This window comes from Anomaloglossus baeobatrachus, chromosome 2 (assembly GCF_048569485.1).
Source record: "Anomaloglossus baeobatrachus isolate aAnoBae1 chromosome 2, aAnoBae1.hap1, whole genome shotgun sequence".
Classification (NCBI taxonomy): Eukaryota; Metazoa; Chordata; class Amphibia; order Anura; family Aromobatidae; genus Anomaloglossus; species Anomaloglossus baeobatrachus.
This window is the reverse complement of record NC_134354.1, coordinates 656,360,244-656,375,836: the sequence shown is the minus strand read 5'-3', so window position 1 is coordinate 656,375,836 and position 15,593 is coordinate 656,360,244. Positions and strand designations below refer to the sequence as shown.

The following is a 15,593-nucleotide window of genomic DNA, read 5'->3' as shown; positions in this document are numbered from 1 at the left end:
CTGACGCAATGGTCCGATGTTGTTCCTCGCTCCTGCGGCAGCGCACATCGCTGTGTGTGAAGTCGCAGGAGCGAGGAACATCTCCTACCGGCCTCACTGCGGCTTCCGTAGGATATGCGGAAGGAAGGAGGTGGGCAGGATGTTCCGCTCTGATTGGCCGCCTACCGTGTGACGTCGCAGTGACGCCGCACGACCCGCCCCCTTAACAAGGAGGCGGGTTGCCGGCCACAGGGACGTCGCACGGCAGGTGAGTGTGTGTGTGAAGCTGGCGTAGCGATAACTTTCGCTACGCCAGCTATCACCACATATCGCTGCTGCGACGGGGGCGGGGACTATCGCACTCGACATCGCAGCATCGGCCTGCGATGTCGTAGTGTGCAAAGCCCGCCTTAGAGTCTCCCTTCAACCCTAAAAACTATGATACTATGATACTATGATCTGTTATTTTTGCATTTATAATGGATCCATTGTTTTCTTACAGGATCCGTTACAAATGAAAAATAAATAGCAATCCATTAACAGATCCGTCCCATGTTAAAAAAATGGATCTGGCAGAAATCAGTTTCCCAACGGATCTCTGTGAAATCCGTTCTAATGGATGATTACAGGACATGTGAACTTAGGGGTACTTTGCACACTACGACATCGCATGTACGATGTCGGTGGGGTAAAATCGAAAGTGACGCACATCCGGCGTCGCTGTCGACATCGGAGTATGTGAATCCTTTTTACTACGATTAACGAGCACAAAAGCGTCGAAATCGTATCATCGGTGTAGGGTCAGACATTTCCATAATTTCGGAAGGACCGATGTTACGATGTTGTTCCTCGTTCCTGCGGCAGCACACATCGCTGTGTGTGAAGCTGCAGGAGCGAGGAACATCGCCTTACCTGCGTCCCGGCTGCAATGAGGAAGGAAGGAGGTGGGCGGAATGTTTACGTCCCGCTCATCTCAGCTCCCCTGCTTCTATTGGCCGCCTGCCATGTGACGTCGCTGTGACGCCGCACGACCCGCCTCGCCCCCTTATGAAGGAGGCGGTTTGCCGGCCAGAGTGACGTCGCAGGGCAGGTAAGTGCATGTGAAGCTCCCGTAGTGATAATGTTCGCTACAGCAGCTATCACAAGATATCGCAGCTGCAACGGGGGCGGGGACTATCGCGCTCTGCATCGCTACCATCGGCTTGCGATGTCGTAGTGTGCAAAGTACCCCTTAGCCTAAGACTGTGTGCATACATTGCTTTTTTGCTGCATTTTTCATGCATTTTACCTTGCACGTTTAAATCAATACTACAAGAAAAAAACGCATCCCAGCTAAGTTTATGAGAATCCTGACTTGCTGTGCACGTTACAGATTTTTTTTTCCTTGCAGACTATGGTGCAGAAAAAATCTGCAACATGTCATATTTTTCTGTGTTTTTTCCTGCAGATACAGTGCCTTTGCAAAAGTATTCGGCCCCCTTGATTTTTTTCAACCTTTTCAAAACTTTCAGGCTTCAAACATAAAGATAAAAAAAGTAATGTTATGGTGAAGAATCAACAACAAGTGGGACACAATTGTGAAGTTGAACGATATTTATTGCTTATTTTAAACTTTTTTTAAAAAATAAATAACTGAAAATTAGGGCGTGCAATATTATTCAGCCCCTTTAAGTTTATACTTTGTGTCGCCCCCTATTTTTTTCTGCAATTACAGCTGCAAGTCGCTTGGGGTATGTCTCTATCAGTTTCGCACATCGAGAGACTGAAATTCTTGCCCATTCTTCGTTTGCAAACAACTGGAGCTGAGTGAGGTTGGATGGAGAGTGTTTGTGAACAGCAGTTTTCAGCTCTTTCCACAGATTCTCGATTGGATTCAGGTCTGGACTTTGACTTGGCCATTCTAACACCTGGATACGTTTATTTGTGAACCATGCAGTTGTAGATTTTGCTTTGTTTGGGCTCATTGTCTTGTTGAAAGACAAATCTCCGTCCTTGTCTCAGGTCTTTTGCAGACTCCAATAGGTTTTCTTTAAGAATGGTCCTGTATTTGGCTCCATCCATCTTCCCATCAATTTTAACCATCTTCCCTGTCCCTGCTGAAAAAAAGCAGGCCCAAACCATGATGCTGCCACCACCATGTTTGACAGTGGGGATGGTGTGTTCAGGTTGATGAGCTGTATTGCTTTTACGCCAAACATATCGTTTGGCATTGTGCTCAAAACGTTTGATTTTGGTTTCATCTGACCAGGGCACCTTCTTCCACATGTTTGGTGTGTCTCCCAGGTGGCTTGTGGCAAACTTTAAATGACACTTTTTATGGATATCTTTGAGAAATGACTTTCTCCTTGTCACTCTTCCATAAAGGCCAGATTTGTGCAGTGTACGACTGATTGTTGTCCTATGGACAGACTCTCCCACCTCAGCTGTAGATCTCTGCAGTTTTTCCAGAGTGATCATGGGCCTCTTGGCTGCATCTCTGATCAGTCTTCTCCTTGTTTGAGATGAAAGTTTGGATGGACGGCCGGGTCTTGGGTAGATTTGCAGTGGTATAATGCTCCTTCCATTTCAATATGATCACTTGCACAGTGTTTCTTGGTATGTTTAAAGGGAACCTGTCATCAGAAATTTAGCTTGAAACCTAAAAGTTTCCCCCTCTGCAGCTCCTGGGCTGCATTCTAGTAAGGCACTCTTTCAGCATCTTTTCAGTAGTTCTTCATCTCACAAATGTTCTTCTGTGTGATCCAAACACTTCAAGCTTCGATTTTTCTGTCCATAAAACTTTTTGCCAATCTTCCTATATCCAATGTCTGTGTTGTGTGTTGCTTTGCCCATATTATTGTTTTCCTCTTATTAGCCAGTCTCAGATATGGTTATTTCTTTGCCACTCTGTCCTGAAGACCAGCATTCCAGGGTCACCTCTTCACTATAGACGTTGACATTGGCGTTTTGCGTGTACTGCAGAAGAAGAAGCTGCCAGTTGAGGACCTGTGAGGCATCGATTTCTCAAACTAATGACTCTAATGTACTTGTCTTGTTGCTCAGTTGTTGCCCTGGTTAGAGCCTATTTGTGCTCTCCTCTGAAGGGAGTAGTACACACCGTTGTAGGAAATCTTCAGCGTCTTGGTAATTTCTTGCATGGCATATCCTTCATTTCTAAAAACAATATAGATGGTCGAGTTTCATATGAAAGTTCTCTTTTTCTGGCCATTTTGAGAGTTTTATGGAACCAACAAATGTAATGCTCCAGATTCTCAACTAGCTCAAAGGAAGGTCAGTTTTATAGCTTCTCTAATCATCAAAACTGTTTTCAGCTGTGCTAACACACTTACACAACGGTTTTCAAGGGATTTCTAAACATCCATTAGCCTTCTAACACAGTTAGGAAACAATGTATCATTAGAACACTGGAGTGGTGGTTGTTGGAAATGGGCCTCTATACAGCTATGTAGATATTGCATTCAAAACCAGACATTTGCAACTAGAATAGTAATTTACCACATTAACAATATATAGAGTGTATTTCTGTTTAATTTAATGTTAGCTTCATTGAAAAAAAATGTGCTTTTCTTTCAAAAATAAGGAAATATCCAAGTGACCCTAAACTTTTGAACTGTAGTGTATACGGCATGCTCTGTGAGGCTGTCTGTTGCTCAATAACCTCCACGCTCATCTGACCTGACCCCATTGGACTTCTTTCTGTGAGGTCACATCAAAAAGCAGGTGTATGCGACCCCTCCACCAACATTGCAGGACCTACGACGACGTATCACAGATGCTTGTGCAAACGTGTCACCTACCATATTGCACAACGTGCAGCAAGATACAGTATGCTGTGCAGAGTCCAGATGTGCATTGCAGCTGACGGTGGCCACTTTGAGAATCAAAATTAAATGAGCGCCATATGCGTGACCACCATTCAATGTTTTGGGGGGTCATGGGTTTCATATCATAGCATTTCTGTATGCAAGGTGTCGATTCGTATTGAATTGATGATGCCCTACAATTTTTTTAATTCACTTCTTTTCTCTATCTCGTTCTGTTTTCGAGATAAAAATGCTAACTCCGTTGTTTTCCACCAGGTGGCGTTATAGGTGGTTTCATTGCGTAGCGCATGTCTACTTTAGTATACCTAGACACCACTTCTATGCCGTTTTCAAGTTAATGGAGGTGGACACACAGATAAGATATAAGAACAGATAAGATTAGCCCTCCATGGTGACTTTTGGTTATATAGAGGTCAAGGAGTAAACATGGACCGTTGCGCGACAATGTGTCCATATATGGAAAAAGTTTCAGGTGACTTGCACTGCAAGAAAGAATTCCAACCATTCTACCATATGGAATATTTGAGTTCACACAGGAGTCGCAACGTTTCCTGTGTAGTCATCATCATTATAGTATAGCTAAGTGTTCTATATGGTACTATATGTTAGATTCATGTCTCATATTGTTATTTTTATTTCAGGGAATTCAATGGACCCGAGTCGAGTTTTTTGACAATGAGATTATCTGCAATCTGATAGAGGATGTAAGTAGCACATAAGGCCTGAAATGTAAAAAGTCAAAGCAGGAAGCATCACAAATGTGCTATTCTTAGATAGTATGTAGGTTTAGGGCTAACTTCAAGATTATTCAGACCCTCGGGCGCCATTGATCTCTACTACACTTGGTATTTTTCTTCCTTACTTTCCAAGAGCAATACCTTTTTTTTAATTTTCAGCAAATGGCATTGTAAGGTGTTTTTATTCATGATAAGAGCTATGGATTGTGATGTTACCCAAGCCCCACGTCCAATCAGCGCCGGCTTCTGCCTCCCCGCCTTCAGACCAAATCAATTAATCAGCAGGAAGTGAACACTGCGGCTTCACTCACTTCCTGTTGATTGCTCGTTTGGTCCAAAGGTAAGGAGACAAAAGTTGTTACTTATTGGATACGGGGCTCGCGTGACGTCATAATGTCACATGAGCCCCAGAAATGCGAACCGCGGCACCGCTGAAATAGCACTGGTAAGGGAGGTAAGTGTGTAGACTTTAATATTTTCACTGGGGAAAATGTGGAATCTGAAAGAGTTGTTTTAGTAGTAGACAACCCCTTTAAACTACAGGCAACAGTCTTTTTTTGACTGTTGCCTGTGGTTTGCAGCTCTTTCCACGGTTTCTACCTTTTTGTTTTTTCCGTGGTTCTTTTAAATTGAAATCATGTGTAGTGCCTAATGGATTGCTACGTTATTCTAACCCCTTTAAACTGTTGTAGTCAGAACTAGCTACAATCCAACAGTTAGACACTGGTGCCGGCTGTATAACACAGCTCGCATGAGTGCTATATGTGCACAGTTGCTGTACATATACAAGGGATATCATCAATGGAAATCAATGTCACGTGTGTTCTCTAGGAGCAGTAGGCCCACATGCCTTGGTTTGCCCAGTGCTAATGTTAACCATGGTTTTTTGTAAATACATAGAACACATTTTACTATCTCAGTCACAAGAAAGAACTTCATTGATATACTGAACGCCCATCTCTATTCATTATTATTATTATTCACTCACAGGCTAATCTACAGTTATGGCTTAGAGTTACTCTATTCTATATGTTCTCATATAATGTCAAAGAACACAAATTTACCAAGTGCTAATAGTTCTAAATTAACCCTTTATATTCCCTTGTGGCAGAGTACAAATGGAATACTTGCAGTCTTAGATGAAGAATGCCTGCGCCCAGGAAATGTCTCTGATGCCACCTTCCTTGCCAAGCTTGGGATTCGGTTCAAAACGCATAAGCACTTCAAGAGTAAGGCTACCCAGAATGACAAAAAGATCACTGATAAAACCTTACTTGATAATGCCTTCCGAGTAGAGCATTATGCTGGTCAGGTAAGAACAATGTCCTGCTATCCTGAAAAGCCTATCCATGCATAGTAGTATATATTTGTAGTAGTAGTATTTGTTCACACATATAGGCTCCGATTTATTAAGACTGGAATTTTGTTTACCAGACCTAATAAACCGGTGCTAGTGTCATGTGGTGTTGAGGTCCACAGTGGTGGGGTGCCGCAGCAGCATCAGACTCTGTTCAGATTGCAGAGTCCGAAAGGCAACCTGAGATCTCCTTATTGCTCAGCCTTAGGCTAGTTTCACATTTGCATTGTTTTCCTTCAGTCGCAATCCGCCGTTTTGGAAAACAGCGGAATCCGTTAACGGATTCCGCTGCTTCCCATAGACTTGTATGGACGACGGATTGTGACTAATGGACCTGCGTTGCTTCCGCTGGCCGATGCTGCGTTACTTCCGCCGGGCGGAAGGAACGCAGCATGTAACGTTTTTTGAGCAGCGGAATCCTTAGGATTTCGCTGCGCATGCTCTCTCTGGCTCCCTGCACACGTAACCAGAGTACACATCGGGTTACTAAGCAAAGCGCTTTGCTTAGTAACCCGATATTTACCCTGGCTACGTGTGCAAGGAGCCAGCGCTAAGCGGTGTACGCTGGTAACCAAGGTAAATATCGGGTAACCAAGCAAAGTGCTTTGCTTAGTTACCCAATATTTACCCTGGCTACGTGTGCAGGGAGCCCAACACTTCCCCGTTTGGCTCCTCCCCCTCCTGCACTCGATTCAGCATGTACACACGCACGCGCGCACACACACAAAAACACACACACACTCACCTGTCCCCAGCCATGCAGTCCCCGCGGCACTGTCCTCAGCGCCATGGCCCCGCTCGGCTCCGCCCACCCCGCACTCCGACCCCCGCACACAATCTCAGCGGCCGAACGATCAGCTGATCACCCGGCGACCAGCTGCTGTGAGCGATCAGCTGATCACCCGGCGACCGGCTGCTGTGAGCGATCAGCTGATAACCCGGGGGCCGGCTGCTGTGAGTGATCAGCTGATCATCCGGCGGCCGGGTGATCAGCTGATCGTTCACAATAGTCTGCCGCCGGTAAAACTGTAAAGAAAAAAAAAAAAGCAGATTCCGTTGTTTTGTACGATCCGTTGCATCCGTTCTGCCACTATATGCAAAACATCCGTTGCATGCATCACACAACGCAATGCAACGGATGCCGTTCAACGCAAGTGTGAAACTAGCATTAGCTGGGCATCGGCTGAGTCTATTCCACTACTTCTCAGTCCTGCAGGAGTTAATTCCTGTGAGAGTGATATGGGACTACAGGAGACTGAAGTTGCTAATTTCTACTCAGCTGTTTCCGCCCTATTTCAGGCTGAGGAGACGGTTGATTTGCTGCTGATAATAGCTTCAGCTTATGCTCCTGCGATTCCCGTCTTGTAACCTATTTTTCGTGACCAGTACTTTGCTGTTTGAATGGTGTGGAAGTTTCCCCGTTGTGCGTTTACATCGTTCTTTATACTTTATTCCCTCCCATACACGTATTGTCTCTCCTTTTTGTGCAGTGTGTACTTGTGTTGTTTTTTTCCCTGTCCCTGTAATTTATGGGGATTGATGCAGTGTGTCCAGCCCGCCCCAAGGAAGAGGGGGAGAAAGAAAAGGGCTCTGACAGGAATCAGGGTCATGCTGGGGGTTCAGATCTTGCTATAATCAAGCCTACCTCTGAGATAAGGGACAGTGCAGGGACCCAGTCTGAGGGCCAGTATATAGGTGTTCCTATTTAGTCATTTTATACTCCCTGATAGCTGCAGTAAGATGCTCCAGATTCATTAAGAGAAGTCTGCTACCGCCAGAAATGTATGCCTGCTAGGGATGCCATACAGGTCTTCATAATTTACACAACAAGTGTGCAGAACTGGCTGAGACTGGTTTTATAAAAAGAAATCGTTGCACAATTTTTGCAGAATTATGAGATAGTTACATAGTTTCATAGTTGTAAGGTTGAAGGTTGACTTAAGTCCATTGATTTCAACCTACAGCCTGACATGTTGATCTAGGGGAAGACAAAAAGTCCCATGTGGCAGACACTAAGATCCATATTAAGGGAAAAAATCTTTCTGACTCTACATATGGCAATCAGATTAGTTGCCTGGATCAATGCCCAATCACAAACTCTAATGCACATAAACCATAATATTATATTTTTCAAAAAAAGCATGCAGTCCTCTCTTACATTTCAGTAATGAATCAACCATCAGAACATTGTGGCAGAGGGTTCCATAGCCTCACTGCTGTTACAGTAAAGAATCTGCATCTGTGATTATGATTAAATCTCCTTTCCTCTAGATGTAGTGGATGCCCCCTTGTCTAGGCCTAGGTGTACAAAGATCACTAGAAAGGTCGCTGTACTGTCACCTCATATATTTGTACATTGTAATAAGATTGCCCCTAAGTCTTGATTTTTCCAAACTGAATAACCCCAAGTTTAATACCCTGTCTTGTTATTGCATTCCACCCATTCACTTAATAACCTTGATTGCTCTTCTCTGAACCCATTCTAGTTCAGCTATGTCCTTATATACTGGAGACCAAAATTGTTTCAGAGTATTCTAAGTGTGGTGGCATTAATAACTGGTATAGGCAGCGTCGGACTGGCTACCGGAGGAACTGCAGTAATACCGGGCCTGGCCGCAGTTACCTGCACTGAACTCTGGAGCTCTCAGCTGAGCTCCTGAGTGCAGCCTGGGCTGTCCGCAGTTGAATGCAGGTAACAGCAGCCAGGAGTGGTAATACCGGAAACTGCCGGTAATACCAGTCCCGGCCGCGGTTACCTGCATTGAACTCCGGAGATGTCATGAACTGCACTGTGATAGCCGGGGAATCAGTCGGCGCTTTCAGTCCTGGAAACCTGCAGCTCAGTCCAGGCTCCACTCCGGAGCTCAGGTGAGAGCTCCAGAGTTCAGTGCATGTAACCACGGCCAGGCCTGGTATTACTGCAGTTCCTCCCGTAGCCAGTCCGACGCTGGGTATAGGGGTAAAACTATGTTCTCCTCATGAGCATCTATGCCTCTTTTAATGCAACTCATTATTTTATTAGACTTGGCAGCAGATGCCTGACACTGATCACTAAAGTTGAGTTTGCCATCCAACATTGGATTATCTGAGGTGTACAATTTTGTGCCATTTCAAACAGTTTTACACAAGAAATCTGTTGATGAATGTGGGCCATAAAAGACCAAACGTCACCCGAATTATATTATTTGTCTTTGTTGGAAATAAAGATCCGATTGTTCTAAGGATCTCTTAATTTCTTAATATATATTTGCATTTGATAGTAGAGGGCGTAGATTTACTCTCTCATGTCATGTCCTAAGATGTTCTTTAGAGATAATAGGGTTGAAATAATTGATATAATGCAGTCTTCTTACAAGCCTGTGTTTTGCACAGGTCACATACATCGTTGATGGCTTTTTGGACAAGAACAATGATCTCCTCTTCAGAGACCTGTCCCAGGCTATGTGGAAGTCAAAGCATGAACTGCTGAGATCTCTTTTCCCAGAGGGAGACCCGAAGAGCACTTCTCTAAAACGTCCACCCACCGTTGGCTTCCAGTTCAAAGGCTCAGTGTCAACCCTTATGAAGAATCTGTATGCCAAGAATCCCAATTATATCAGGTAACGTGTTACCCGTGATCGATTGTTACATTGGTTACCCCCCATTTCATTTCATTATCATAGTTTGAGATTATAATTATACAGTTAAAAACATTGCAATATTTCATTTGCTGTATGCTAAACTGTTTTGCCAGATTTTAAGTAAAATCTATACAGACCATCGTATACAGCCCCCCATAACCCCAGAACAGATATTGTGAATAGTTAAAAGATATACTGTATGATTAACTGGTAACTGTATATTATTCTGCATTTACATTGGAGTTTTACACTCACTAAAATATTTTTAAAGGTAATGTATCACATATCTATTTTTTTTTAATAATGAAAGCTGCTTTGTTGATGAGGAGCAGCTGAATTGCCGGCAGAAGCGGTCAGTGACGCCTCTGAGCCGGCATCGGGTATAACAGGCAAATGGTTGCCTCTGTTAGCCTTAATTTTTAAGCACTTGGAAAAAAAATCATGGATATCCTCTTTAAAGAAGATGTCCCAACCAATTTTTTGTTTCTTAATGCCTCCTAAATATGTATAAGATTTTGTGTGAGTGCATTAAAATACTTACTGATCACCATGTTCTCCGGTTTCTAATGCCACTTTTCTTGTTTCCCAGCTTACACAGGACAGTTGTGTTGAGCTACCTCCATCGATATAAGCCTATGGAGATTTAGGACCAGGCTCCATAGACTTATCTTGAGAAAGTGACTTTAAAAGGAACCTGTCAAGTGCAATATGCACCCAGAACCACGAGCAGTTCTGGGTGCATCTTGCTAATCCCTGCCTAAGGCGGGCTTTGCACACTACGACATCGCAGGTGCGATGTCGGTGGGGTCAAATTGAAAGTGACGCACATCCGGCGTCACAGTCGATGTCGTAGTGTGCAAATCCTTTTTGATACAATTAACGAGCGCAAAAGCGGCGTTATCGTATCATCGGTGTGGGGTCCGACATTTCCATAATGTCGCTGCAGCGACAGGTACGATATTGTTTCTCGTTCCTGCGGCCGCACATGTGTCGCCCTGGGCAAGCCAGGGGACACGGGTCACAACACCACCACTACACCCCACACTCCAGGTAGGCACATCACAGCTAACCACAAATCCTTGTTGCCTTCCTCCAGAAGTCTGATGATGCACACCAGGGGGTGGGCCAGGCGGTTGGCTCCGCCCACCGAGGAGCTCACAACTCTGGAGGCAGGAAGTAACCAGGCAGTCCAGCTAGGGACATGAAAGAGTGAACAGCAGAAAGCCCAGGCAGGGCTAGAGTAAACAACAAAGAAGTGAAAGTGAAGGAAAGCAAAGTGGAAAAGGAGGAAAGCAAGAAGTGGTGACAGAGCAGAGAGTGTGAAAGCCTGAGAGCCCAGCCGTGTGTAGGGCCAGAACAGCAAGGTCAGCGACGGCGGTGACTGTTTGGAGGGGGACCGTTTGGAAGTTCCTGGAAGGACCCCGTTGGCTGTGTGCCCGGTGGTCTGGAGCAGTGTTCCGAAGGACAGTCAGCACCAGGGCAGGGGCCTCTCGGACCCCGGCAAGGCTAGGAGTCGCCAAATTTGCCAAATCTGTCAGTGACGGGGACGCAGATCCCCCAACAACCAAGTCCCGATTGACGGCAACAGCCCGACCATTACCGGGGAGACACCGCCACCGCCAGGGCACAAGTTTCCCCAGGGCCAGCGCCTGCGGGCAAAGTGTAGAGCTCCTCCGGCCCAGATTGCAGTCGGGGAGCGGGTAACCGGAGGGAATCCACCGCTACCATCAGACAACATAGGTGCAAGGAAGAGAAACGTCACCGTCACCTACCGGGAGTGCAGGTGCAGCCGTCTGTGGGACCGTCCTACCAGCCGTTGGTTTACCGTACAGACTGTGCCCGTGTGTCAGGCTGAGTGAGTACCAAAGTGCCGCAAGGCACAGCGCTGCCCCCGCGTCCCTGCGCCCTCCAGGCCCTACACTTCACATCTCATCACCGGGCCCCGGGATCACCAACCCCTACCCACGGAGGGGCAACACAACACCTGGCTGCTCCGCATCACCATCCCCGGGACCCCCACACTGAGCAGCGGTGGTGCAATCACCACAACCGTGGGTGGCGTCACGAACTATAACAATCCCCACATCCAACAAACACCCCCTTTCACTCACGGGCGAGGAGTGTCGCTCGAGAAACCCCGGGATCCGGCCCACAGCTCGAGCCACCACTGAGCAGCTGCCGGACCCGAGCAGAAGGGGTGAGCGCGGTGTGCTGACACCCTCCTCCCCGCCCGCGACAACTTGGCGTCACGAACAGGATCTTACCGCTCTGCCGTCAGGTGGAGGTGCGCCTTGTTACCGCCGGAGGCATCCGGCAGAAAAATTTCAGAAGCCGCCATCTTTGGCGCGAAAAGTTCCCGCTCGAGCGTCTTCTCGAGCAGTAGAAGCGCGAAGGCCAAAACCCCGCCCCGAGAGAGGAGGGGCCGGAAAAAGCTAAGGGGGACGAGATGGCGGCTGGCGGCATGTAGTCGCCGCTATAAAAGCAAGGACGCCAGGACCTTGCCAGAAAACCGTTCCTGGAAGCAAACAGCAAAGACACCATGTGGATGCCGTCCCGAAACACCGTGGCCCCCGCGCCGGGAACCGCAGCGTGGGTGGAGATCCGGACCGCGCAGCTCCATCTAAGGCTGCAGGTCAAAATGCAGCTCCTCCTGGAGGAGTGGGAGACCGACATGGCGGACGTTTTGGCAGCCATGCGGAGACGCGAGGAGGAAGCGGAGGAAGGGAGGGTGAGTGACCCACGCCCCTATGTCCCGGAGGGACCGGACGCTGCGGCTGAGGGACCCGGTCCAAGCCCTCTCCCCCCGTTGCCTCTCTCGCCACCCGTCTCGGAGGCCGTGACCCCGCCACTAGGCCCGCTACCACCGCAACTGGTAGCGATACCCAGCCCGTCCGCCCCAGCGGACCGACCTGTAGCCGGAGCCCGTAGCAAACCGGAGGCATTGCCTTGGAAGGCCCCAAAGATTGTGCCAGAGACAGTCCCCGAGCAGCTTCCCGAGCCGGAGCCGATGACCCGCTCCGAGCCAAGGGCCCAACTGCGGAAAGCCCCTGTGCCCATCCCCCACACCTCGGCTGAGGTGGCACCGGGTTGTCGCTGCAAGGCAGCGCCCAAGGCCATGACACCGCGGGATACGCTACCCACCTTCCTGACAGTGGGTAACGTGCTGGATGTCCCGCGGGGCTCAACCCGTGCGCCGGAGCCATACTGGGACAGGGAGCCGACCAAGCTGGGCCTGGAGATCGCGGAGAGGGAGCGAAGGAAAGCCGAGCTGGTGGCCCGAGCCATAAGGGAGAAGGAAAACCTGCGGCAAGCGACCTTCCGTGTCCGGGGCCCGTTCTACGAGGGGCAGGTGAGGCGATTCGATATCCGCCGGGGCTACGGGTTCATATACGAACCGGGCCTGGAGGCCGAGGTGTTTGTAGCCTGGTGGGATGTACATGCTCACCTGCCCGAAGAGCATCCTGGCCGCAATTTGATACCGGGAGACAGGGTGCGGTATACTCGGCACTGCGGAGAGAGTGGGTGGTTTGCCCTGGATGTGAAGCTGAGGGGCAGCCCGGAGAGCAAGGTGAGCTCTGCACCCCCTCCCTCGGAAGAAGCCGCAGACGGACCGGAGTAGGGCAGCGGATGCCCGTTGCACCGTCCCCGTGGGGACCACCAGAAGTTTGCTGTTTGTTTGAGAAAGTTGAAAGTTTGAAATCATGAAAATGAAAATGACCGAGTACTTCACCAGATTTGTTTGTGATTTGCAACCGGCTGGAGCCGGCACCGTTGTCCCCGTGGGGACCGTTTAAGTTTATTTGCATGGGAACTATCCATGGACAAGCCCGTGAACTCTGCAGGGCAACCACAAACGTTTAGTGGCTTGTAAATATGTTGGGTACCGTTACCGTTTCCGCTATACCGTCTCTGGAGAGGCAGGTTGGAGGGAGGGCCCTGAGCAGAGCAGGCCAGGGCCCAGCCACCAAAGGAACCGGTGGCCACCCTCTGGAGGGCAAGGACAGATCCCGCTCGGGTGACTTGTGCTGGACTGTGGGTCAAGGGGTGCTGCCTGGGTTTTAGGGGCAGCATCAGGGCCAGGTTGCTTGGGTGGGAGAGAGCGGAAACCGTGACCGTATACCGTTGCAACGTTTAAGTAAATGTGCCTCCCGTTTGGGAAGAGTTTTTGACTAAAAATGTATTTATGTTTTGCTTAACCCTGTTACCCCTTTTACAGAAAAATAAAACCGGTGTAGGACGGCAGCCCGCGGACGGTCTGCATTTTGCTAAGGGGGAATGTGTCGCCCTGGGCAAGCCAGGGGACACGGGTCACAACACCACCACTACACCCCACACTCCAGGTAGGCACATCACAGCTAACCACAAATCCTTGTTGCCTTCCTCCAGAAGTCTGATGATGCACACCAGGGGGTGGGCCAAGCGGTTGGCTCCGCCCACCGAGGAGCTCACAACTCTGGAGGCAGGAAGTAACCAGGCAGTCCAGCTAGGGACATGAAAGAGTGAACAGCAGAAAGCCCAGGCAGGGCTAGAGTAAACAACAAAGAAGTGAAAGTGAAGGAAAGCAAAGTGGAAAAGGAGGAAAGCAAGAAGTGGTGACAGAGCAGAGAGTGTGAAAGCCTGAGAGCCCAGCCGTGTGTAGGGCCAGAACAGCAAGGTCAGCGACGGCGGTGACTGTTTGGAGGGGGACCGTTTGGAAGTTCCTGGAAGGACCCCGTTGGCTGTGTGCCCGGTGGTCTGGAGCAGTGTTCCGAAGGACAGTCAGCACCAGGGCAGGGGCCTCTCGGACCCCGGCAAGGCTAGGAGTCGCCAAATTTGCCAAATCCGTCAGTGACGGGGACGCAGATCCCCCAACAACCAAGTCCCGATTGACGGCAACAGCCCGACCATTACCGGGGAGACACCGCCACCGCCAGGGCACAAGTTTCCCCAGGGCCAGCGCCTGCGGGCAAAGTGTAGAGCTCCTCCGGCCCAGATTGCAGTCGGGGAGCGGGTAACCGGAGGGAATCCACCGCTACCATCAGACAACATAGGTGCAAGGAAGAGAAACGTCACCGTCACCTACCGGGAGTGCAGGTGCAGCCGTCTGTGGGACCGTCCTACCAGCCGTTGGTTTACCGTACAGACTGTGCCCGTGTGTCAGGCTGAGTGAGTACCAAAGTGCCGCAAGGCACAGCGCTGCCCCCGCGTCCCTGCGCCCTCCAGGCCCTACACTTCACATCTCATCACCGGGCCCCGGGATCACCAACCCCTACCCACGGAGGGGCAACACAACACCTGGCTGCTCCGCATCACCATCCCCGGGACCCCCACACTGAGCAGCGGTGGTGCAATCACCACAACCGTGGGTGGCGTCACGAACTATAACAATCCCCACATCCAACAAACACCCCCTTTCACTCACGGGCGAGGAGTGTCGCTCGAGAAACCCCGGGATCCGGCCCACAGCTCGAGCCACCACTGAGCAGCTGCCGGACCCGAGCAGAAGGGGTGAGCGCGGTGTGCTGACACCCTCCTCCCCGCCCGCGACACACACATCGCTGTGTATGAAGCCGCAGGAGCGAGGAACATCTCCTACCTGTGTCCCGGCTGCAATGCGGAAGGAAGGAGGTGGGCGGGATGTTTAAATCCTGCTCATCTCTGCCCCTCTGCTGCTATTGGCCGCCTGCCGTGTGACAAAGGAAGAAGGCGGATCACCGGCCAGAGCGACGTCGCAGGGCAGGTGAGTGCATGTGAAGCTGCCATAGCGATAATGTTCGCTACGCCAGCAATCACAAGATATCGCAGCTGTGACGGGGGCGGGGACTATCGTGCTCAGCATCGCAGCATCGGCTTGCGATGTTGCAGCGTGCAAAGTACCCCTTAGTGTCCTAGCATTTAGTAGCAAAGATAAAGAGATCTTTAGAAAAAGTATTTCTAAAGATCCTTTATGATATGCTAATGAATACAGGGAGTAGTCGCAAGGGCGTTAGTTCCTGCACTCATTCCACCCTCTTAGCATGTTAACACGCCCACAGTGTCATCAGTGGTGACGCACGTACCTGTGACCGTTTTCATCGCTTCAGATGCTGGGCAGTGC

General features: G+C 49.3%; 1 protein-coding gene across 2 annotated transcripts in view; it reads left to right on the top strand.

The window, feature by feature from the left end:
- MYO1A (myosin IA) overlaps positions 1 to 15,593 on the top strand; it is a 128,849-nt gene that overhangs the window by 76,624 nt on the left and 36,632 nt on the right. For both annotated transcript variants that reach the window (XM_075337052.1, XM_075337051.1), the window contains exons 15-17: positions 4,445 to 4,507; positions 5,652 to 5,852; positions 9,270 to 9,496. In XM_075337052.1, the coding sequence (XP_075193167.1) occupies positions 4,445 to 4,507; positions 5,652 to 5,852; positions 9,270 to 9,496 (491 nt within the window). The remainder of the gene's footprint in view (positions 1 to 4,444; positions 4,508 to 5,651; positions 5,853 to 9,269; positions 9,497 to 15,593) is intronic.